Here is a 25,695-nt window from a genome sequence, read left to right as displayed (position 1 = left end):
CACTCTTCAATGTTGGTTGGTTGGTTGGCTAAGCGAAGGGAGGGCTACTGGCAGAGGCAGAAACAAAGAAATGCAGCCTTGTCTGTTTTCCCTTTCCCTCGGCCCAAATATGCTTCTCGCCACCCCACTGGCCATCTGTCAAGTTGATCCGGGCTGTGGGAAAGAGTGATGCCCCACATCACAGCTCAGGGGCTCTTCCAGCTAGCGGCTTCTCCTGCTCGCTTGCGCGGGAGAAGCTCTTGGGCGCTGACAGATCTCTGCTCCAGGCTCTTGCCAAACTTTCGTCAGGGCTTTGAGACCCTGAGCCAATCGAACCCCATCAACCCGTGTTCCCACCGGCGCCGAACCGTACCTGCCTGGCGTCCCCACCTGGAGGGCTTGAGGTGGAGCCGGGGGGTCGCTTTTTGGTGGTCGGGGCAGCCAGCCTGCAACCGGGCGCAAAAGGCCTGCGGATCGGGACGCTGCCTGCGGCCTACGTAGATGACGCTGCTGCTGGGGGGTGGCGTGGGGTTGCTCAGGCCCGAACGTGGCTGGCACGGCTGCTGTTTTCCTTTGAGGTGCCTGTTGTTCGTCAACCGCCTGAAGAGTTGGCTTCTGGAATACGCCTTTTCAATCCCACACACAAACCTGACACACACACACCCCTCCCCGCAGAAAGAACAGCCGGACAGACACTGAAGGAGGTGGCGCTGAGTTCAATGAAATCGTTTCATTTAAGGCTGGGATGTCGACTAGCTATTGGTCTGTAGTGTAATAACAGAGGTGTGTGCGCCCCACCCCACCCACAAAGACCCCCCCCTCTTTGCAGATCCTTTGCATTTTCTTGTTTGTTTGTCTATTTGTTTGTTTAGGATGCAGAGCCTACGAGGAACAAGACCTCCTCCCCAGTCTCCCTTTTTAGGCCAGGCTGGAGCTGGAGGGTTCCGAAATGAGATCTCCTTGCAGCTCGATCCTAGGCACGTTTCCTCAGAGAAGTAAGTCCCACAGATTTGAATGGGACTTACTTACCCCCAAGAAAGTGCGCATATATTTGCTGCCTTAACTGCCCGCCAGGTCGTCTTCGTTCTGCGCGCCCGCCCGCGCGCACCGCTGCCACTCACGGTGAGTTTCCCAGGAAAGACTTCAGGAACTGCACATGTCACCGGCTTCCCAGTGATCTGTCTCAAGCCTTTGCAAACTGCCTCGTGTGCTTTTTAAGGCTGAAAACCTCCTTTCACTCTCCGCCCCCAACTCCAGTTTTGATCCCTCCTGGCTTCGGCTTTTGCCACGATTGTCCCGGATTTCGAGGAAGGTGGGGGCCTTTAATCCGCCCTTTAACCCTGTGACCTCCTTCCCTTAAGGAGCTTTTCCCCTTCATGTCCCTGCCTTTTGAAAGTCTCCTTTACAAATAAAAGCAATTTCCTTTTGGAACTATAACCGGGACATGGGGAAATGCTTTATAAAACAATAAAGGGTGCGCGGAGGTCCTGTCCTCGTCCTCCTTTCTTCTTCTTCTGGCGTTTAGATCTCGTAAACAAGGGTTGTTTGTTTAGACGCTTTACCCAACAGAATTTGGAGGGGGGAAAAAACTTTAATTAAAATAAAAGTTGCGGCCCGGCTGGACTGAGGAGGGGAGGGAAAGGGCGGGGGGGGGGAGGCTTTCCGTTGAAAGCTACGGAGTGAAGGCACCCCAGACAGACAAGATAAATACTTCCTGAAGAACCTGAAGGACAAAGATAAAAAGGAATGACTGTGTTGCTGGGCAGAACAACACCGAGCTACCCGCAGAGTAACGCGTAACAGGGCGTAATATTCCACTCGGAATGCGCGATCGCCTCGTAGCGAGTCTCGCAAAAGGCAAACAAGCGACACCCCACGAATGCAATCCGCACGAGACGAAGCGGCCAGAGGCTGCTGAACACGACTGCGCTTCCGGCGAGGGGATGTTCTGCTGTTCTGATGGCTGAAATAACCCCTGCCTAATCGGCACCTGTTTTATGTCGTCAGGTTGGTTTGGAGTCGCAGTCTGCCTCTCGCACAACCGTTAAATGGGAGGAACAGTGGCTGGAGTCTTCTTAGGGGGCACCGGGGCAGCCCCGCGCCCACTGCACCTGGGGGAGAGCCTCACTGCACTCTGTGGAGCTTACTTCAGAGTAGACATGTACTTACTTACTTCGCAATCTACTTACGTACTTACGCAATCTACTTACTTCGGAGTAGATTGCGCTGCACGAGTGTCTAACGTTTAGAACCTGAACGTTTGATTCGAAACAAAACCGAAGCATCCCTAAACCAACTCGATAGCACACACTCAAGACTGTAGGGACCATGTTATCTCCTGCGAAGACCTCTAAGGAGGGCCGGGGTGGGTGAGTGGGATGTATGCAAGTGCGCATCCATTTAAAGTATTTATTTCCCGCCTTTCGAAAATGCAGGGCGGATTACAAAAGTGAGCTTAAAACAAGAATGAATCGACGTCATTATCACAAACATGCCATCAAGAGAACCATGAAACATGAGTCGGTGCACCGGTAGGACGTGCCAGCCTGGGATTTATTTGTAAGGGAAAACATGCTTAGGATCCGACTGTACAGCTAAGATCCTAAAACTAGATGGTGGCAAGCAGGTTCCTCTGAAAGTCACCAGACCTGTCGCCCTGCCGACAAAACCAACCTTAATTGGCTTCAATCGGCAACTCTGTACACGGGCGTGATGCCCGAGTAAGCCGACTGCACGGAGAGCCTCTCGCCGGCGTGCCCCGGTACACGTCAAGTGGGCTTGCCCGCCAGGAAATGTAACCATGACCTGAACTTGGATAGATCGTCACAGGCAGCCCTTCCGCATTTCTTTGTTTTTCTTTTTCTTTTACTTTTTGATTGCTTGACTTCTGTAGTCGCCGCGTACTACAAAAGTCAGGGACAAAACACGGAGGCGTAAGACTGGGAAGGGCAACGGGTGTCGATGGGGCTTCAGGCGGCAGCCGCCCACCTGTGGGCACTAGCCGGGAGCTCCACCCACTCTAGGAACTGCGGGTGGGCGGGCCGACGGGGTGTCCTAGGCCATGGGGGGGGGCAGGATTATGACCGCCCCCGCGAAAGGGCGGTGGCCTCTACGGTGTTCTCTTTCTTTTTCTTTTTCTTGGCTCTGGAGTGGCCCGCCGTCCATGCCAAGCCGCCTCTCCCCTTCCACGCGGATTAATGCAAAAATGTATCTGAGATCTACGCCTCCCCCCACGCCGGGGAGGGGGTCCGATCTTTTCATTGCAACCTGGCTTTGAAGTCCACCCAGCCACCCTTCCATCCATCCTAGACGTGCGGAACTGGCAGGTTGTGAATGACTCCTGCCTGAAAATCGAGCAGGAATTGCAGCGATGCACCGGACCAGATCCGGGCAGTGATCTCAGCTTCCTCTGATCTGTGAGCTGGCAAAAGAAGCGCCGAGGTTCATTCACCAAAAGGGAAAGAAAAAGGAAGGAGGGGGGGGGGAAGGCGGGGGGAAGGAAGGCGGGGGGAAAGTCCTCTTGCAGCGCTGGGGGCGGCAGCCGAGAGGGGAGCCCTGGACCCGGCAGAACCGCCTGTGACGCTGCGCCATGAATATTGCATTAGATGCCTCTACATATAGGCAAATGCCAAGCCCTCCTCTGCAAAACTGCCCCCGCCAATGGCTGCCGTTCTCCGGGAGAGGAAGGGTGATGCTGCCCGGCCACTCTCTCCTCCCCTCGCCTTGCAGCGAGCGGTTTTGCACGTGGGCCGGCGAAACGCGTCCGCCCGCCTGTCCAAGCGCTGAGCTGCTGCTGCTGCTGCTGCTGCTGCCGCCCCTTCAAACTCACCTGGCAGCAGAGCCGCTAAAGCTGAGTCAGCCGGACCGGCAAATCAGAAAGTACGAAGCAAAAGAGCCCACAGACGTGTTGCGTTCGGTCCGAGTTCCAAATACACCGCGCGGCCCCCTTCTCAATCAAGTCCAAATCAAACGACTAAACTCGTAGCATTTTAATTTAGCTGACCGATGAATCGCCTCGGAAAATCTCTTTTTAAAATGCTATTCTAAAGCCTTATCTGTTTGTCCCAAACGTCATCTCCTTAAATTATTTCCTATCGATCTTATTTGATAATAATATACAAAGCAATGAACTGCCTTATTTTATTCGGGTGGTGGGGGAAACAATATTCCATCAACTCAACCACTACCTCATTTAGGTCAATTATCACTTTGATTAAACTGGCTAAAATAGATTGTGGATTGCATATCTCCCCTGATTTTTTCTTTTCTTTTTAAAGTTATCGACTTTTATCTTGCTTTGAAAAATAGTTGCCTTCTTTCCATGATTATAGGTCCGATCCTAAGTAAATGCTGATTGCACTGAAAATTATTTTCAAAGGTGTTTAGGATTATAGTACAAAAAAAAAAAAAAAAAAAAAAAAACCACACACACACACGAGGGTCAAAGCATAACATTTTTTGTGTAGCCAAAGCATAAGGCACTAAATTATTTTTCAATGGGGAGCGGTATATAAATATTCTAAATAAATAATAAATAAATAAATTATAAATCAGAACATTACAATGGCTTTAAATATATTGATAATTGTTTAAGTTTGGGGACAACGTATTTTCTCTTTAACCAGTTGCATTTTCTATATATGGGGAGAAAAAATAAACAAAAATATCTTAAGACAAAAACTGTATACAGATCTAAGGTTATAGTCGTGAGCACCAAGAAAGCTTATCTGATGTACAAGTCCACTCAAAAGTGAGTGTAATCGAGTTTAATGCCACTTACTCCCAGGTAAATGGGTATAAGGTTACAGCCTAAGGACCAACCGGATCCTATACAAAGACCTACTGTATTGAATGGAACGTATTGGTTGATTTAAAATGTCTGTGGTCTAGATGCATAAAGGGGGAACTTTGGAGAATTATCTGGGGTATGGGAAAAGGGACTTTTCTAAGAGAAGGCAGAATTGTTAGTTGTTGAGGAAGATTGTGATCATTTTTATACTATAATAGTCTTTATGAATTTCAGGTGAAAAACAGGCTCACAACGGAAAAGAAGAGAATACCCTACAGAAACGTCAGCAACTGAGATTCCCGTGGAGGCGTTGGGATCCTACCAGTATTCCTTGAAAATGCTCCTGACATCAATGGGCAGGAAAATGTCTCAGGCCAGAATGATAAACAAAGTTTTCAGCCCGATATATTTGGCCGACATCAAGACCCACAGACATCAGTGGGCCATTGCCTAGTGCAAGTATATTTAGGATTGCAGCCTTCAGTGGTGCGGACCATGGTTATTTTTTTTTGTAAAACTACCTTATAGCACGATCCTAAACATGTCTACTCAAAAGTAAGTCCAACAGCGTTTGGCCACTCATAAACGTTTACTTGGAAGAAAGTTGAATTCAGACTTATTTCCATGTCAAAATACATAGGATCCGACTGTCCCGTTCATGGTGCTGAACAGGATGCAGAAATGGAACCATTGAGAAACCTGGGTGTTGTCCTTTTCAGACGCCCCGGTTTAGCACCGGGGGAGTGCTTTTGTTGGTTGGTTTTTCACTCCCCTCCAACTTACCCCGCAAAAAACTAGACCCTGGAAAACTTGCTGTTCCTGTGAAAGCTTACAGCCCTAACCTTTGAAACTAGAGCTACTGGATTTAAAACAAGTAGTTCTCAGATACCATTAAGCACATTGTTTCCGGAATCATAGCATAGAGGTGGGGAGCATGACTGATTTCAATGGGGCTCAATCGGCTCACATTCAAATCCTCCTGAATATACACTCTGCCCCAAACCTACTCGTTGTTTCAAGGGACATCCGGGACCTTGGAGGTGTTAAAAGGGATTATGCGGCTCAAGCGTCAAGAAATGGCGCCCTATCCTAAATTACATCAATCAGACTTTTCTTCCACGCAATTGCACTATGTTGAGGATAGCGGGCTATAATGGGTTTGAAAATGCAGCTATACTCTTCATAACTGGCAGATTCTCATCAAAGCCCGAGAAGGACAAGAAAGATGCCATCATCATCGAGTACCTTATGAAATGGAGAGTTTTGCCACTTGGTTTCGATTAAATTGGTGGACCTTCTTCAGTAATTCCAACCTTGGATCCAAATTTACAGTGCAATCCTATGTACAACTTCTCAAAAGGAAATCCCATTGTGCTCAGTTGGACTTACTTCCACAAAAGTGTGCATATGTTTACTGCCTTAGTCCTGCTTACAGTAGCCCCATTAAAATCAGTGGGACTTAAGTTACTCAGAACTAACTTGTACCATTGATTTCAATAGGTCTGCTCTGACTCCAACCCAATCTCTTGGGATATTTTCAATAGTAATAATAATAATAATAATAATAATAATAATAATAATAATAATCGTCTTTTTGGCTGTATTCTTATCTTCGAAAGGGTGCCAGAATCTAGCCCTCATTTGAGTTGCTTGTCCTCTGGGAATCATCTGTCACAAATACAGAAATTGTAATACTTCTTTCTAGCGAAAGGGATGAGAGAATTCGAATTCTCCACTTCAAAACCTGACCAAACTATTCTCCACAGTATATTTGTCTAAGGGAATGGAAACATGCAAACTCTCTGCAAGTGAAATAGAAAGGACAAAACAACCACCTCAAGTTCTACTAACCCATTAGGGTTACAGAAACCCAACCTACAATTCTTTCTTTCCTCGCTCTCAAACAGCTGGAATGTAGCGTTTGGGAGACCATAAAAGTTGATTATCTGGTGGGGCAGTTGGAACTGAAATCACGCCGTTAATGAGAGCAAGAACTGCTTCTGTCTCTCAGTAACTGCTGAGGTGTAAATCCAAAGGAGTTTAAGAGAATTAGCTACATTTGTGGGAAGTCTAGGACTAGATCCCATTTCCCTTTCCAGGTCTCTGTTAATACTCCAACTGGTATAGAATTGCTAGACTTTTCCGTCACAACAGAAGCTGTTGTGTCTATAAGGATTAGTTCTCCTAAATCCTAGGAAAAACAACCGAAACTATATGCAAGACCCTTAAAATTGATGGGCAGGGTGCAGGAAGGATACAGAATAAAGATCTTGTGAAGGAGACACAAGTTTTGCACATATATTGATCTTTCTATCTGTCTTCAGAAGTTTAAAAGTTTTTAAAAATCCAAGTTCCCAAATTTTAACCCAGTTCCTCTCAGGAAAGATACTTTAACCGATAGATGACAGTATTATATACTACAGGATTGACTGAAATGTCTAAGGAAGCATAAACTCTCCCTCTCTTCCGTTCTTCTTTCTTTTTAAAGTCTAGTTCGATTAAATCCATGGTTTACTTTTCTTTCTGTTATAAAAGGTGGTGAGAGAAAAAGTTAGCTCTGGGGTCCAACAGCTGGCTTTAGTTATAGTGTTTAACAGAATAAGCAAACACTATTCTAGCAGTCTTCATGTTCAGGCAAAACTTCATAGTATTGTTTTAAGTTCCCTGAAAAACTGCAGAGCAACTCCATATTTGTATTTTGTGTTGACTCCATGTGAAAGATAAACGAAACCGACAACACAACATTTCTTTTTCCAAAGAAAATTGTACCAAAATGAAATGATTTTGAATAAGTCTGTCAGCCACCTTGTTCCACAGAGACGTATGACTTTTGAAGCTCTATGTGGAATTACGTACTTTACTCTTGAGAAAAATTATATTATATCAATATATTCTTAAAGATAAGCAAATCATCTCGGATAATTCCCATTTTACTCTTTAACATTTGCAGCATACAAGAAGACAAGGAAAATATTTTTGCCAGAGATGCAGGTATGTGTAGACAGAACCATGATATGCAAACTAAGGAAGGGAAAGGAAAGGGGGAAAGGGGAAAAGGAAGATGAAATGACAGACAGAGGGACAGATTCACTAGTGGGTAGAAAAGATTTATATCAGAAGCTATGGATAGAATCAGAGCAAGAGATCGCACATCAATTTTGCTAAATAATCATACACTTTCTTCATTGTTTATGTAACAGGAATAGAATTGAGGTTTACAGTTGTATCTATATTCAAATACAAAGACACACACCCCTACGAGCTCCTGCACAGTTTCTTCTTCTGCCCCCCCTGGAATGACTACATTTCTCTTCCTGATGCAGAATATTTAGTAAGCTCTAGAAGTCTATCTGCTTCGTCATAAGCAAGGTTATGCCTTGGTTAGCAGGGAATCATACATATGTTTTCTGTCTCCTCCAAAGCGCATTTTGTACACTCTCTGTGTTAATAGGGAATGTGTTCTTAATAACCTTTTATACGAATAATAATAATAATAATAATAATAAGAAGAAGAAGAAGAAGAAGAAGAAGAAGAAGAAGAAGAAGAAGAAGAAGAAGAAGAAGAAGAAGAAGAAGAATCTAGGTAGTTAAAAAGTTACTTTCCCATTTCGAAGAGAATCGTAATGTATTGAGGTGGTTGACTAATGACATTATAAACCATCCCAATGTCCCTGTTCAGGGCCATTCTTACACACCTACAACAGGCTGAGTGTGGGTAATCAAACTGGGAATAATGGACTGGAAGAAGTGTGAGGAGGTCAATTTGATGCATGTTTGATACACTCAGGTAAGAAACAAAGTCGAAAATCCAGGCCTGCTCTCCTTGTGGCTGGGGAATGCCTCCCCAGGAAAAATGCCTTGCAAAAGGAACACCTGGCCTCACATCTCCTCAGGTCGATTACTTCGGCGTGCAACCCAGACGATCCCTATTCACCTGAATGGGAGCCGTTCTTCATCCTAAAGCCTAAAGGCACAGGCCGGCCGGGGGTTTACTTCCAGTCAGTGGAAATGATCCCCAGACAAGGTGTATGAGATCAAGATGCAAGGAAGGGATTTGCTTTTGGCTGTTACTGTTGCGAGTTAGTTCATTAGTATGTTATTGTATTGTTCTCTAATTGTAAGCCACCCTGAATATATGACTATATAGAAAGGCGGACTATAAAGCACAGAATATGTATGTATTAAACTGCTGGCTTAGAAGAAACTACACTGGTATTCGTGGGACACTTCCGAGGGATGGTGTTTAGGGTTAATGTGTCACAAATCTCTTTGTGGATCAGGCTGCTGGACAGTATTAGACTCTACTAGGGCAATCCTATAAATGTCAACAGAGAAGGACGTCCCGTTGAATTCATTGGGGCTTACTCACATGTAAGCGGGTATAGGATTGCAGTGTGTGTGTGTGTGTGTGTGTGAGAGAGAGAGAGAGAGAGAGAGAGAGAGAGAGACTAAGTACTGTGCAACAGGGTGAACACAGTCGCAATGATTCTTAAGAGAAAGGTGGTGCTTTCTGCCTTATCATTCAAAATTTTGGACTACGCTTTTTCAGAATATCTAGTCGGCCTCTGAATTTCTTCTCTTTCTGTCTTCGGTACAGAGTTAATTCCCAGTTTATGTGGATGTGGTGTTCTAGGCAATATCGTGTGAGATAGATAGATAGATAGATAGATAGATAGATAGATAGATAGATATATCAGTTACGTTTTCTATCATAAGAAATTCGGGTTTCAAGTCTTTGTTTCTCTGCCCTCCTCTCTTGAGTGTGTTGGTTCCAAACCTTTGGCAAAGCTAGTTTACATGTGAGTAGGTCGGTTAGATGAATCCAGCGAGAATTGGACTTTTACATTTAAAGTAACTTGTTGCCTTGCAGGTCTCCTACGTGCGGTTGAGCTGATCACTTGGAAGGTGATCTCACTGCGGAGGCCGCGGAGAGGGGAGAGATTTGAGTGCTACTCAAATATTTGAAAATATTTCATTTTCAAACCCAGCATCTCCAGCACTAGATATGACCTTTCACGGTCTTTCACCGTCTTCCCTGGACTGTTCAGTGAACATGGTAGCGGTGTTTGGATGTGGGTGTGAAGACTCCATCCCAGGTTGTAATGGAAATCTCATAAAACTCTGTGAAATTTGGTGTAGGCCAACCATTTGTAGACAATGTTTTCGCCTTTTGTTGCAAGAGAAGGATATGGGAAGGCGAACTTTTGTTTGTTTTTGTTTTTAAATTATATATTTTATTTTTTAATTCTTGTTTGATCGATGTTTGCTTTGATTCTTTGGAGCTGTTCCCTACGGAGTGCTGGATCATAAAGAATCTGGACTACAAGGCAGAATTCGTCTAGAATCTGCTAACACTTGCCTTTATTATCTTTCTCTGGCCATTCTCCACTATTCCTCTCCCCCCGCCCCCCCCCCGCCCTTTATGATTTAGCTTTCAGAAGGATCAGGGCATCTCTTCCGACTATGTGATAGACAAGCCCAGCGAGAGTCTGGCCTATCTAATTGCTTTCATTACTTCTAACTTTCACCATATCAACCGGTATAAGCTGTTGGAGACAAGGTTAGTCGAGTCGAGACACAAATCGCCCTGCTTTAGCCCGCCTGTAGCATGGCAGTCTAGCATTTCCGTCAGAACTCCAGAGCAATCTATGCTCTGGGACAGAAATACATTTTTGGGGGTGGGGGTGGGGGTAGGAGGAAATGCAAAGCATTTGAATTTCCAAATTTCATCTTCAGAGTGACTTTCTCTGCAAAACACGTGACAGCGAAAGTGAAGCCCATGCACACACAGGCAAGAGTTCCTAATCATTTGGGTGCAGGTCATAAGATCACTAGTAAAAGAAACTATGGTTTAAAGGCTGCGACCGCCAACCCAGTTATGCTCGAATATTTGGACTAGGCTCCAATTCAACACATATTTACCATGATCTAAGTCCCATTGAATTCAGTGGAGTTTGTTTCCGAAGAATGGGGTGGAAGTAGGACAGTCAATTGTTTCAAATACAAGTATTTTTGTTTAATTGAGATGTGGATTAGTTATGATACCTTCGACACAAGTTTGCAATAAAATAATTGCAGAGGAGGACATGCCTTTATTTAAAATCCAGATACAGGGATTTGTTTTATAATAGCCTTATCTGCTCTTTCGATAGGATAGATTAGAATACCATCAACTTCTCACAACAATGGTTCTGGTCCCTTTACAGTGTCCATTTACAGACCTTAATCCATTTGTGTCCATTTACAGTGGTAAACACTTTTAATCACATCGAATTAATATTAATATTTAAAACATACAAACACATTTTCAAACCTATAAGTTCATTTTGAAAACAAAACTGCAGCTGAGTGCTTTTAAAAATAAGTTAGGTGGAATGTTTAGGTATCTTTTCAACTATTTTTTTCCTTCAACCCTCCCCCCAAACTCCATTCCTCCTTCCTGGATTCCCAAAAGCCTCTCCCCCCCCCAAAAAAAAACAACCCCCTGGGATTTAAGCCAGACGAGCGTCAGTTTCAATAACTGTTTTGCTACAGCTTTTGTTTATCATCTGCTTCGGATTTTATCTAAGGAATTTTTCTAGATTCTTCGCCTATAGTTGAGTATTTACTGCATCAAGATAATTTTAACAAATAGACATGTTAAAGTGTGGTCAGCACTAAGTGACAAGAAGCGTTACTTGATACTTTGGACAGCTAATGTTTACTTCAAGATATTTTAAGCTCAAGTCAATAACATGGGGTCCGCCCTGCAGCAAAATATTTGAAGTGCAACACCTTGGACACGTTTAATTATGGGGTACTAGGAAAGCCAGGTCTTCCAAGTAATTAGAAAATACTTCTTGGGAGACAGCCTAATCGCTTTCCATGGGGCACTTCAAGAAATTAACCTCAAGGTGCTTGTTAGAGCACAAACGCTTTAGATCAGGAATACTTGATCTCTTTTTGTGCCCACTCAGTGTTAAGATTACAGGAGTCTTAAAAAGAAGAGTGAGATCGAATTTTTAAAAGGAGAAATCCGTGTAACATTCTGGCTGATACAAAAGTAACTCTTAGTAAAGTTGTGGAGATGGGGCTCTGAGTTTCAGCAACATGTGATTAAAGGCTCAAGACAAACAGCTCAGATATCCGAGATTACTTTCCGCAAACTCCAAAACGCGCACCTCGACCCTAAACATGTTTAAGTGGAAGTCAATCTCTTAATTTCAATGGGGCTCGCTTCCAAGTACATGTGTGCGATTGGACGTATTCTCCCAATAAAAATAATTCATTCTCTCTCTCTCTCTCTCTCTCTCTCTCTCTCTCTCTCTCTCTCTCTCTCTCTCTCTCTCTCTCTCTCTCTCGTACTGCACAAATAGCCCAGTTCGCTGAAATTTCTTATGCCTTCACTCTCCGAGTGTTTTGCATTCCCCAGTAGAGACCAGCTGTCTATCACTAAAAATAGTGCTAAATAGTGCTTTCCAAATGCTAAAATGTGTAATAATAATAATAATAATAATAATAACAATAATAATAATTTAAAAAAAAACACCCCACACAGCATCAAATAACAGTCATATTCAGGATGAGAGTGATGTGGTGTGTTAGTATGTACTGTCTGGTTTTTCATGGCCCCTGCTGTTGAGACTTTCAAAAGTCTGCTTGATCTGTCCCCAAGAAAATAAGAAGTGTGAAACCTACAGTCAGGGTGGAAACTCGGGAACCCAGCACGAGAAGAGGCATCCACCCGGCAGCTGTAAGGACTTCGGTCCCAGCGGCCTTCCTATTCCCCGGTCCTACTCTCTCCCAGTCCCTTCGCAGGCTCCCTTCCTTTCCCAGCTCGGCCTACCCTACTTCACTTCCCACCTCTTCCGCCCCTCGGCTCCCCCCACCCCATCCTCTTTGATTCCTTGCAGCTGTAAAGTGCCTCCGGAGCCGAGGGCGAACAGTACCAAGTAGCCCGCCTCCGGGTGGGGAGCCAAGCTCTCTGAAATCTCTTTTGCCTTCATTTTTGTATTGGCGTTTACTGGATCATGTGCCGTCATTTCCCCCCCTCCCCCCGCCCCGTCACAATAGTGAGCTGACAATATCTTTCGCTCTTCTTCTTCTTCTTCTTCTTCTTCTTCTTCTTCTTCTTCTTCTTCTTCTTCTTCTTCTTCTTCTTCTTCTTCTTCTTCTTCTTCCTTTTTAAAAATGGCACTAACCCTCCTGTGCTTCACTGACCTCTGGGTGACTTTCGCAAATTCAAGAGCAGCCAAGCAAAGATCTGGCGGATGACATAGAAGAGATGAGTATTTGGTTTTGTCTGCCGGCACAGAGTTTAGGGAGAGGTTTGTGGATTAAAAAAAAAAGTCCTAGTAGGCCCAAGGAGGAGAATCTCGAGAAAAGGTCCACTCAAGGCCTTGTTTAGGACTATGGTCAGCGTCCCTTTGAGAGTCCTGGATAGCCTTTAATGCAACACTTTGTTTTGAATAATTATTATTTTTAGATTAAAAATGGAAATTCCGCAGGTTACTTATTCACTAATTTTATTTTGTTTGTTAATCCCAGTCATTTGATTATTTTGATTCAAAGTGCTTGGGGGAAGGGGGAGCCTCTCGTCCTGCTGCCTGTCAATGGGAAACCTCTCTGTTTAATATTGTTTTTGAAGCTGGAATAATGATCAAAGGCTCCTGTCCAGGCTTCAGTTCAATGATTCAATTATCATACCGTCTTATGTTTATTGCAGGACATCAACCAGTAACAACAGCCCCAATGCAGGCTGGCAATTTGGAAAACAAACATAAACGGGAACCCCCGGGTTTTGGTCGTCTTTTCCTGCAGCCTGGGCTTCGGGATTACAAAAGGGAAGGCGGGGTGGGCTGGGTGCGAGGAAACATTAAGACAAAAAGAAAGAGCGTCAGAGGTTGCTCTAAAATTAACTTCCCTTGATCCTTCCTCTTGCCTCCCCCCCCCCCCCCCATAAATCGGGAGCACAGAAATGTCCCTTTGTATCGCACTGGTTCATTTAATATTATTTTTGCAAGGAATTGTGGGATTTCGCCCCCCTCTCTCTTTCTGTCTTCCTCTCCTTCCCCCTCCCAACTCCAATTGTAAACAATATGGGTTTATTTTTATTTTGTAATGCATACTGGAGTCTTCCTTCAGTCAAACATATAGAAAGAAATAGATCAGCAAGGCAAAGGGGTGATGAATCTATCCCTTGTTTAGAGGACTAAGATATTTCTACATTCCTTCTTTTAAAAAAAGAAAGCTCTCGAGAAGAGAGGTCGCTACAGCTTTAAAATCAGGGGGAGGGGGCATACAGAGACGGGAGGAGGGGGGCTGCTCCTGTCATTTACTAGAGTGCTACTGTATCACGTGTGGAAGAGGCTCTTCTGCCATTGGCCAAAGGCACGTGTCTAGGATACCGGCCTTGCAACGTCACTTGAGGAGCTCTATTAAAAATAAGAACAAAAATCCAGAGTGAAAGTATTTCAGGTTCAGTTTAAGTGGCTTCTAAATTTACACCCCCACTATAGAGAACCAGGGAAAGCGACTCGGAGAGGGAGAGAGAGAGAGAGGGAGAGGGAGAGGGAGAGGGAGAGAGAGGGAGAGATTTGCCCCTCATCTCCTCCAATGCAACTTGGAATATTTGGCTCAAAGGGGAGGAAGAGTCAGAGATCGGCTGGGATTGTCCAGATGCCTCTGTGGGTCTCAAGCCAGCGCTCGGCGTGTGCGGTGTAGAGCGAGGAGGCAAGGCAGACCCTTCCTCCAGCCAAGCCGAGGTGGCTGCATTGACTCCCCACCCACCCCCACCCCCTTGAAGGATCGTCACCATTTTTTTTCTTTTTCTCTTTTCTCTTTCTTTCTTTCTTTCTTTCTTTTTTTTTTAATAAGGATTCCGCCGGCCGGTCTCTTCTCCACTCTCGGAAGCTGGGCGCGAGTGGGGGCGGGGGTGGCTGATGAAAGTCCTAACGATGAATACATTGCGGGGCAAAGAACGCAGGAGGGGGCCGCAGGACTGAAAGGCTGAAAAAGGGGGCGGCAGGAGGAACCGACTACGCCACGAGAAGGGAGCAGAAGCAGCAAGGATTTTATAGATTATACACACACGCACACGCACACGCACACGCACACACACACACACACACACACACACGTACATCGTGTCTGATTCGTTTTGCAAAGTCTGGATCTGGATTGCGCAGAGGCGAGAGGCAGAGGGTGTGCGCGTCGGGAAGGGCCCCCCCACGCCGAACAGCCCCGAAGCGCGCACAAACAAAAGGGGGAGGGCAACATTTGGGCATTCCGTGCGCGGCAGCATGGAGGAGAATGAGCAGCGCCCGGGAGACGAAGGCGCCGAGCAGCAGCGGCAGCGGCAGCAGCAGCAAGAGGAGTCGAGCAGCGGCAGCGACGGGGAGCCCAGCCGGCGAAGGGCGATGCTCCTGCCCCGGGTGCTCCAGGCGCCCGGCAACCACCCGCACCAGCACCCGCCGCACCGGATCACCAACTTTTTCATCGACAACATCCTGCGGCCAGAGTTCGGGCGGAGGAAAGACGACGGCACCTGCGGGGGAGGCAGCGGCGGCGGCGGCGGCGGCGGCGGCGTTAACTCGGAGCAGCCGCCGCCGCCGCCGCCGCCGCAGCAACAGCAGCAGCAGCAGCTCCTCGGCGCCCGGAGCCCCTCGGCGGCGCCGACCTCCGGTTCCCTGGCCGAAGGAGGCGGCGGCGGCGGCGGCGGCGGGTCCAAAGCGCTGGTCGCGGGCAAGAAAGGAGGCGACTCGGGCGAGCTCGACGGAGCCTTGAAGTCCCGCGGCGGGGGCAGCAGTAGCGGCGGCGGCGGCGGCGATCTGTCGCTCAGCTCGGATTCGGACAGCTCCCAGGCCAGCTCCTTCCCCAGCGGGCAGCCCATGCTGTGGCCCGCCTGGGTGTACTGCACCCGCTACTCGGACAGGCCTTCGTCAGGTAAGCGGCAGCTCTGGCCCGGCTCGCTCGCTCGCTCGCTCGCCCCCTCAAGACGAGGGGCTGCCAGCCCCTTGCAGCCAGCAGCAGCCCGCAGCTCCCCGGGAGGAGATCGCCAGCCGCGAGCAGCACAACGGGCTGCTTCCAAAACGCGATTGGGAGGGGGAGATGGGTCCTATCAACTCGTCCTTTAAAATAAGGCCGTTTCCAAAGTCGTGCTTTAAATAAATAAGTAAAATGGGGAGGGGGCGAAATAACAGGAGGGATTCAACAGAGGGGGCAACTCCAAGAGGAGGGAGAATAGAGCAAAAGGCTTCCCTCCACACGCACACAAAGCGACCTCCTGGCAGCCTGGAGAAATCCCGAGCTCCTGAAGCGGGGGAGCTCGGTTAGAAGGTGGGCTTTGTTTTTTGTTTTCTCCTCCATTACCCCGAAATGTGGGGCGGGGGCGGTGGAAAAGAAGACCTGAAAGCTCCTAACCTGCCCCTTGCTCCTTGGCTAGCGGAGCTGACCGACGGGAAGGCCAGACTTTTGAAGTTGTGTTTAGGAGTCCGAACCATTCGCCGGCCGCCTGTAAATAGGCCTCGCGAGTTTGCCCCGTCGCTCTCTTTCTGTGCTCCCCTCACTTCCGTCCAGGGCTTCAGCTCCCTCGAAAGGGCGCTGGGAGTCATTTCTGGGCCTTTGGGGAGAAAGGAAGATTGGCTTGCTGGGGCGAGAGGGTTGCGGGCTGCACAAGCCATGCCTTGGAAAGAAAGCCAGGGCGAGGAGCCGCTGAGTGCATGGAGCGCTCTTCTTTATCACCAGGGTCACTCGAGCACTGTTTTTACTCTAAAGTGAAGAGCATTACACAGGCTCTCTAAATCTCCTTTTCTTATTTAAAATCAATTCGATCCCAAACCTTGTTTTATTTTTCCGAGTGGACTTTACAATTTGTTTCCACTTTCCAGGCATTTTCTTGGCGAATAAATGAGTTAAAAACGAGTTGACCAGAAACCCCCTTCGCTGTCGGATAATATTCCCGTCTGATTAGAAATTTGCTCCATTGTTCTCCAGTCCCCTCCTTTGTTAATATTTAATTATCATAGATCCTTGCAATGGTCCAGGCCAAGACGAAAGTTAATTCATTTCGAAGGATGCTGGTAGCGTGGAGATAAAAATAATTCAGTTAATAATGTTTACTCTTTTGGGCCATTCGGTCAATACAAAATTCCAGTGCAGCAAGGAGACCTGGTTTAAAACAAATGTTTGGATGCCACCATTCCTTCCATTCCACGAGAAAAAGGGGATCTGTAAAATTTTGGGGTCAATGTTGTGAGAGGAATAATAGTCCTGCATTCACGGTTTCTCGTGAAAGTACGCGATTCCTATTCTTAAAGGGGAGGGAAATGCATTTGGCATGGCAGGGCAATGCTTCAGCGTTTCATGTATGGAGGTTGCAGAAAAGAACAGTAATGGAAGCTCCTGCATGGGAGCGAATTACACACAGAGTGATTTCTGGTTATTTCCCAGAGACAAGGAAGGTAGGGAGGATTTTTATTTTAGTTTCGCTAAAGAGCACCAATGTCCTTTCTTTCTCTTTATGTAATATAATATATTTGGTACATTTCAGCGTGTGTGTGTGTGTGTGTGTGTGTGTGTGTGTGTGTTGGGAGTCACAAACTGGGATAACCCAGGCTGTTTTTCAAAAGCCCGAGATTCTTCTCGCTAACCCTTTTGAAGCTCTGCTTCAGGAGGAAAAAAAAACTTCCCTCCCTCCCCTCCCCTCCCCTCCCCTCCCCCTCCTCCCCCTCCTTCTCCAGCCCCGGGATCAGAACCATCTTCTCAGTCAATTTCACCTCCCCCACCGCAACCCGCCAGCCTCGTAATTATTAATGAAGGCCGCAGAGCCGCTGCCAAGAAGCGCCTCTCGGATGGGCCCTTCCCGGGAACCCAGGGCTCCCATGGACGCGAGCGCGGACCTAGAGCGCCCCGGTGGGACGGCGCAGACAGGGACTCGGGAAAGGGCTCGCTCTCGCTGTGGCCTCGGTGAGGCGAGGCTCCAGCGCAGCCCGGGCCCAAAGCCAGCCTGGTGCTGCGAGCGAGCGAGCGAGCGAGCGCGGCTAAGTTGCCTTCTGCCGCCGCCGCCGCCGCCGCCACAGCTCCTCTGCCCTCTGCGTGGCGCGCCGGCAGCCCGAGCTTGAGTCGGGCGCTTTCCACGAGAGATTGACGACGGGCAATTAGGACCACGTGCCGGTGTGCTCTTCACACCCCCGGCTCGCGAGAGAGCCGCTGGACGCGAGCGCTGCTGCCCCGGGGGCCGCGTGTAAAACGGCCCAGAGAACTGTCAGGCGAGCGGCTCCCTCGTCCTAGGCCGAGGCAGTGCTCCAAGCCCCCGGGGCCCAGGTCCTTTTTCCTTCTCCGGGGCTCGGGGGAGAAGGAGGGGGTGGACAGAGCGACCCGCAACAAAGGCTTGGAGAGAGGGCCCAGCGTCGCAGTGGCTGGAGCTGGCCGCTTCGCCCTTTGGCCAAGACTGCCCTTCAGCCAGGCCTCCCTAGGACGCCCCCGCCGGCTCCTTCCTGGGTAGAGCCGAGCGGCAGCTTGCCTGCCTCCTCCCCCACCCGCCCCCGCTAAAAAGCGAGCAGTGAACTTGGGTGGGGGTGAGACTGGCTCCCACGTGTAATGCCTTAGAGCCCCCCCCTTCCCCGGTGGAGTGGGCTGAGCTGTCCTTGGACTGGGCCCGCCCCCCTTCTTTGCTCGCGTCCCTTTCCACTTTGGGACATGGTACTGGGGTCGGGGGGGGGGGGCAGGAAACAGATCCCATTTGGCCAGCAGATTCCCAAAGACCAGCCCCACACCTCGCACACGCTCTCGGGATAGTGGGGAGGGGGCACCCGATCTACGTCCCCCCTTAATTTGATAAGGAAGCGCCGTTTTCTAGGAAGAGCCCGCGGTGCCGTGGTGGCATGCCCTGAGCTGGGTCCCTGAGGGGCAGAGAGGACCAACGGGCACGCCCGCCGCTCAGAAAACCGAAGGACATTTGAGAGTGTCTCCCCACCCCCACCCCCATGGCCTCGTCCAGGGCTGCTGCTAATTGAATTAAGCGTCCAGGCCAGGGCAAGCTCTGGGCTGCCTTCCAAAGCGCCCCTCCACTGATTCAACCTCTCTTGCTCTGTGTCTCCTTCTCTCGCCACGGACCGCAGGACCCAGATCCCGCAAACCAAAGAAGAAGAACCCCAACAAGGAGGACAAGCGGCCCCGGACCGCGTTCACCGCCGAACAACTGCAAAGACTCAAAGCGGAGTTTCAGACGAACCGATACTTGACCGAGCAGAGGAGGCAGAGCCTGGCTCAAGAACTCAGCCTCAACGAGTCTCAGATCAAAATCTGGTTTCAGAACAAACGGGCCAAAATCAAGAAAGCCACCGGCAACAAGAACTCCCTGGCGGTTCACCTCATGGCACAAGGACTGTACAACCACTCCACGGCCTCGAAAGACGGCAAGTCAGACAGCGAGTAGAGTTGGGGCGGGGGTGGGGGGCAGCCAGGGGATGAAAGAGAAGGCGTGCGTGGGGAGGGGGAGGAAAGCGTTCAGTCAGAGTTTATACAATGCAATAATTTAATTAAAAAAAAGGGCCAGTGTATAAAGACTATACCAGCATAAATAGTGGGAATATATTGTGTATTAGATATAATTCTGCAATATTCTCTGTGTGTGTATATATATACATACATATATATATACATATAAATATATATATAATTTACAGGAAAGGTGTTGTAAAAAAAATCCAAAATATCTGATTATAAAATATTTTTTGATTTTTTTTGTTCTATGAAAATTTTAGATGCTAACTTTATCAATTTTTTTAAAAGCTTAAGTTACCTTTTTATAGACTTAAGCACTGTTTTAAATGGACATTGGACACTGTTTTTTGAAATTCAAAATATTAAAGACAAGTTTTGCTGAAGTCCAAAGATTTTTATTGCTGCATTTCACGAGACTGTGAACTGAATAAATAGTTCTCCTATTTGTTCTATGAGTTTAAATGTTTCTTTTTATTTCCTTTTGTCTATTCCTCTTGTATTTGCCTTTGGGGTGGGTATAAAATTATATATATTTAATAATCATAATATATAAATTACAAGCAGACTATATAAACATGCTGCCCCTCTGGAAATATAAATTAAGAAATCAGGCATGCTATGAAGCCTAAGAACATTTCCTGAATTTGCCCTAATTTCTCTATTATACTGTGATAAAGGGGTGGGAGAAAGGCGTGTGTGTGTGCGTGTGTGTGTGTGTGTGTGTGTGTGTGTGTGAGAGAGAGAGAGAGAGAGAGAGAGAGTGTTTTAGAGTGACTCAGAAAAAAGTTGGTAAGCAAATAGTGGCAGACTTCAAGGACCTGCTAATTCAATAATTATCCTGTCCCCTGCACAAGCAGCACGATGGGAAAAGTTTACAAGATAACATCGCAATTTCCCCCACCTTGTCCTGAAAAGGGAACAGGGTACTTTTTCTTTTCTTTTTTGGTAGCTTACATAGAACAGTCTCTGCCCAGGGAGAACCTCACAAACATGCTTCAGACCTTGCCTTGCTGTTGTGTCGCGTTAGCTCATCCCATTCCCATCTGCTAACTCAGACATTGTTTTGCTTTGCCCCTTGCTTGCTGCTGCGTTTTAAAGTGGAGTTCAGGAAGCAGCTCGGCCTGGCCTGGCATTTTGGCTTTGCAATGCTTTGGACAAATCCCCTAGGCCCCTGTAGCAGTTGTAGGGGAACTCTTGGGTTCGTGTAAGAAAGTCGGGGGAGGTGTGGGAGGGGAGAGTCTGCACCACTAGCTTCTGGGGTAAGGGAGGCTCTCAAAGACAACCCGGCTCAAGGAAGGAACAAATTCAGAAGTGAAGGGAAAGGGGGGACGGGTGGGGAGGGAGAGAGGGCACCATTTCAGTTACACTGGCTTCTATTATGCAAGAGGATATGAAAGGATGAGGGAGGGCTGTCTGTGAAGTCCTTCGGTTAGAAACGGCGGGTTTTTATTTTAAGGGGAAATAATCACTAGCCCATACTGGTCAACGTTGCCCGAAAATGCAAAAAAATAAAATAAATTATATTGAGCACATACCTAATGAAGAATCATAAAGGATTCCAAAAATGACATAATGATTTTATGATTTACTTCCCAACTCCCTTATATAGTTCTGATTCTAATGTGAGCTACAGTGAAGCTAAGTATTTGTATTTGATTTAGAACTATATGTCACATCTCCATCCCCTTCCTCCCTGCCCGACCCCAGTTTTGGGGAAAAGAAAAGTGCCCAAAATGTTGGCCAGAGGCACAAGAGCCTCCACATGGGAGGATGCTGTACAATAATTCAGGACTGTAGTCTTCATGATTATGGAGGATGAACTTCTCGCTTTGCCTTAAAACCTCTCTTTATTTCACAATTATAGTAGAGATAGTAGTATCAACGTTGTACATAGTAGTATCAACTTTGGGGGTGAAATGAAAGAAAGTTGAAAATTGCTGCTGTAACTTTAAATTCTGTGAATAATCATCAGCTGCTTAGGAGACAGGATTTCATGTCATTGCCTTTTAGCAAGAAAGCAAAGGTGTGTGTTTTCAGTTTATGAACCATGCATTTTACAGTTCGCAGTATCAAATATTTATAATCTTATGAAATATGAATGTTTCTATTTACAACTGTCGTCTCAAAATTGTGGACATTTTCACTGCATTTTTTGTGTTTAAATCTTTGAAGACTGCATTAAATAAAAAAGAAACCCGAATTTATTATGAAACCTACAATGCGTGCATCAAAACCTTGTACTGGAGCGATATATAGTTCTTAAAGTGCATTTCTGAGTCCTGAGAGAATTATACATAGGTATAAAACAGTTGTGAATGTCAGTTTAGGAAAAGAACATTTTTGTTACTAGATGGCTATCGATTTGTTGAATAATTAAGAAACTTTAAATGATTCATCTGTACATGAGGAAAGAACTGCCAAACTTTTTAATATCAGAAACTGGAACTTTAAGGTTTCCTAAGGAGACTTCTTTTTAAAAAAGAAGAAAAAAGTCATAGGTGCTCTGGATCAAACCAGCTCTTATTTCTGCTGTAATAGAGCAGAAGCCTCTATTAATGTATGAAAATGTAAAATACGAATGATATTTATTTTATTTATTTATTTATTTATTACATTTTTATACCGCCCAATAGCCGAAGCTCTCTGGGCGGTTCACAAAAATTAAAACCACAATAAAACACCCAACAAGTTAAAACACAATTACGAAATACAGTATAAAAAGCGCAACCAGGATTAATAGATTAGTTAAAATTCTAAAATATATATTTGGCACCTCTACACATCACATGGTTCTAAACCTTGATGCAACTAGATGTTTACATTCAAGTCATTGTAATAGGTTCAGATCACACACCAAACTTACTAGTTAGAAAGTACGAAACTCCATGAAACTGATTTTTGAAATGATTGAACAAGCTGAGACATTCTTGCAGGAAATATTGTCTGCTATTTCATGTGAATCAATGCCTGCCGAGTTGCATTTTTGGTTCAAATAGAATTATATACCAAGTCAAATGTGCTGCACTGAAAGGAACTCAACACACCCATCGAGACACAAATACCTTAAGGTGAGATGGAGTCTATACATCACAAGGAAGTTTGCTTTCTAGAAAGTAAGCTCCCCTGTGCTCCATGAGGTTTACTCCCAAACATGTGTATATAGGACCACGATCTTAGAGACCAATCCCCATCTTTACAGCTAGGATGGGGTTCCTGGACAGTTATATAACTTTGGGGATCCCTCAACACCTTTGGTTTTCAAAAATTAACATATTACCCCCAAAATATCACCAGTACCAGGAAGAGAAGCAGAAAATGTTTTGAGGCAGCTAGGTCTGGTGAATGAAAAGTCGGTTCTACTGCTAGTCAGTGCTGAGAAGCAGCTCTTCAACACGAAAGTGCAGGCTAAAAAGAGACCAGGCCCAAGTAACTGATGTTTTGTCCTGGGCAAGGGAGGAGCATTTACTATTCATCCCTGTAAAACACAAGTGAAAGCAAAGCACAAAACTACTCATTTAACCCCCTCCCAAATACTAAGATTAAAATGTTTGAAGAGATATGTATCATCTACTAAACCATTACATCTGTCAGCCAAATAGCATTACAGTTGTCACTCGTCACAAATAAAACTGTATTAACACCAATAAAACACTGTGTTTGCAGATTTTAGGAATACATATAGATTTTAATGTGCTCTATCTACAACCCAGTTAAGCCATACTGCTTGTATTTAAGCCAGTTTTAGTCCCAATCAAATGAAGGGGGCTAAATAGTTATCTTGACTGCTATTAGCTGCCTTAAGTGCATTTTTTCTTGGTAGAAAGGCAGGCTACAAATAAAATAACAAAATAAATCAGCTTAAATCCTACTATGTAATTTTAACTGGTTTATGGCCATTCAGGGAGTAGGATAGTCATGTCCATGTATTACATTTCAAGATTTAAAAGTATCCATATTTGCATATATTGGATACATCCCAATTTTAAATTCCTTAAGTAGAAGAAGTAGTAGGATCTTAAATTCCAGGAGAGAAAGGAATGAGACTTATTTACACTTGTAACCCAGTGCTAAACAGGTTTGTTAAGAAGTAGGTTCCATTGATTACAACATAAAATTAAATTCAACTAAATAAGCTAGTATTAGCGTGCAGCAATCCTATACAAACCTAATTGGGAGAAAGTCTCATTGAACTTAATGGGACTTACTTCTGAGTAGACATGTATAGGATTGTGCTGTTAACTTTTTATTGCTTAAAAAAGGTTTTTAGCTCCAGAAATGTTATCTAGTTGTGGTGTGTGTGTGTGTGTGTGTGTGTGTGTGTTTTACAAAAGTCACACATAATGCTTTCTTTTTAAAAGTAATGCATCACTTCAAACAGGAAGCCTGATAAGAAACTGATATCTGATATTAGTATGTGATATTAGGGGAAAACTATATGTTTAAAAGCATAATCATGTGGAATTAACTTTAATATGGACCATCCCTTTAGGCAAGTAACTTGTTTCATAGGCAATTCATTTTTCAACGTTACAATCTGCTTAAGGAATCGCTCCATAGTAATAACACTGCAATCTGCAATGTCCCACTCAAGCAATATTCCAGGATATATCTAGGCACTATATATGCAAATATCCTTCCCTTTTGTGCCATAGATATAAGAAATAAGAGATGGATTTGTTGACCATTTACACTGGTGTATGCCTAGGAAAGGTAATAGGACTACTTCTGTCTAAGTGGTCAGTGAGTTGCCCCCTTAGAGGGCAAGACTATTTAGCAAGCTCGGGATAGTGGCAAAAAGTCATTCCGCATCCCGCTGATTTAATATCCGACCTGTCTATTCAATCCTGCCCATGCAGCCATCAAAAGTGCCCCTGGGATATCTGGATTTCCAGACTAGCATCTCAGACTATAAAATGCTCAGGCTATGGATGCAAAGATAGCACAACTGATTTCTCTGAACATTCAGACTGATTTCAGCATCTATCAACAAGCGTAAATTTATGAAATCTGTGTTAAGGAGTGATTAGACACGTCCTCTCACTTCCAGGACAACATTTATCTACCACTTTTAAAAGAATAAAGTCCAGGCATAAAGAAAAATGAAGTATCTGGAGGGCTGGAAAAAGATCTGAAAGATCCGGTCTCTGTTGCTAAACCGAACATTTCCTTCTGCTTTTAACGCCTTAAATGTTGCCAAGATTTCGAACTCCTGGAATATTTCTGGAGGCTTTTTGTAGTGTAAGAAGTTGCGGAGAAGTCCTCATTCCTGGTTCTCCGATGGAACCTGCTAGGGCTCGTCCACCTAGCTGAATGTGACTTCCTGAGCAAGGTTTAATGCAAGTTTAGTAGCTGGAAGGAACCCGGCGAAAGTAGAGCTGGACTTGTAAAAAACCTGGTGGTGACAGCTAAAGAAGCCTATTTGGGTGAAACGAGGAGAACACACGCGCCAAAACAACAGCCCCCTCTAGCCAGATCCCGCACGGCCTTCTTGACTAAGGCCTTAAAGGCACAGTCCCTTCCTCACATTGGAGTTGCACAGTCCGCAACGCAACTTGCTCGCGTGGGGACGGGACCGCGGTCAGAGGAATCGTATTAAAAGCAGAGGGGCTGCTTCAAAGTAAAAAACATATGAACTGCAGCTTGGGAAGCGTTCTCATTTTCATCCACTTGTTTTAAAAGCGTTGGAAGACATCTTCCGCTGAGTTGCCAGCGTCCAGTTTAGGCTTATTTTAGGTCGCAATCCTTCGCGTGTTTAGAAGGGGGGGAAAGTGCTACAGCTCCCAGGATTCCCTAGCCAGTATAGCTGGCTGGGGTGCTGGGAATTGTAGGACTTTCCTCCCGTCTTAACATACATAAGATTGTGCCTTTAGTGTTTTTAATAATAAAAGAAAGCCAGCTTACAAAAGTCTTATTTCAGCCGAGGCAGAACGATTACAATTTACGCAGACTAAAATAATCGTGGGTTTGTGGGGTTTTTTAAAAGGAGCGGACTCACACTCCCTTCTTTCTCGCTACCACATTTATGACTTCTCTATTTTGTATATACCTGGATAATAAGGTAACTATGTTGCATGAGCTTTCCGTGCACACACACAAACGCACCTAGACCCATATATGAGATTATCCGCACACCCCTGCGACACTGGCCCACATGAAATACATCAAGGATTTGCCCAGTTGAACCCTTTAGGGAAGGGAATGGAGGCTCAAAGACAGACCAGCTGGTCGAATGCAGAATTGCTGTGGCTTCAAGCGCCAGGGCGAGTCCTTCGCCACTATCAGACTGACCCGCCTGCAAAAAAATTATTGCAAAAACCTTCCTCTTCCTGGATTGTCCTCTGGGTGGAGAATCGGCTATCTTAGCAGCCCTTTCCTTCAGGCGTTGTCAAAAGCTGCAAATTCCACCACGATCTTGCCCAGGACATCTCTCCCCCGATTCCTCC

At 45.8% G+C, this 25,695-nt stretch overlaps 1 protein-coding gene across 1 annotated transcript; it reads left to right on the top strand.

Moving 5' to 3' along the window:
- The first annotated feature begins 14,872 nt into the window (after window positions 1-14,872).
- On the top strand, window positions 14,873-19,184 carry EN2 (engrailed homeobox 2). The gene is made up of 2 exons (XM_063146670.1): window positions 14,873-15,691; window positions 18,868-19,184. Exons 1-2 carry the CDS (start codon window positions 15,049-15,051, stop codon window positions 19,182-19,184), a joined length of 960 nt encoding a protein of 319 aa, XP_063002740.1. The 5' UTR covers window positions 14,873-15,048.
- Window positions 19,185-25,695: the final 6,511 nt, after the last annotated feature.

Source organism: Elgaria multicarinata, chromosome 1, assembly GCF_023053635.1.
Source record: "Elgaria multicarinata webbii isolate HBS135686 ecotype San Diego chromosome 1, rElgMul1.1.pri, whole genome shotgun sequence".
NCBI lineage: Eukaryota > Metazoa > Chordata > Lepidosauria > Squamata > Anguidae > Elgaria > Elgaria multicarinata.
Note: the sequence above shows the minus strand (reverse complement) of the source record. Positions and strands in the feature narration are given on the sequence as shown.

What these genes read in the sequence shown, in the direction of transcription:
- EN2 (XM_063146670.1), top strand. Translation starts at nt 15,049, where the DNA reads ATGGAGGAGAATGAGCAGCGCCCGGGAGACGAAGGCGCCGAGCAGCAG. An exon ending in CTCGGACAGGCCTTCGTCAG is followed by an intron (nt 15,692 to 18,867) that starts GTAAGCGGCAGC and finishes CACGGACCGCAG; the next exon opens with GACCCAGATCCCGCAAACCA.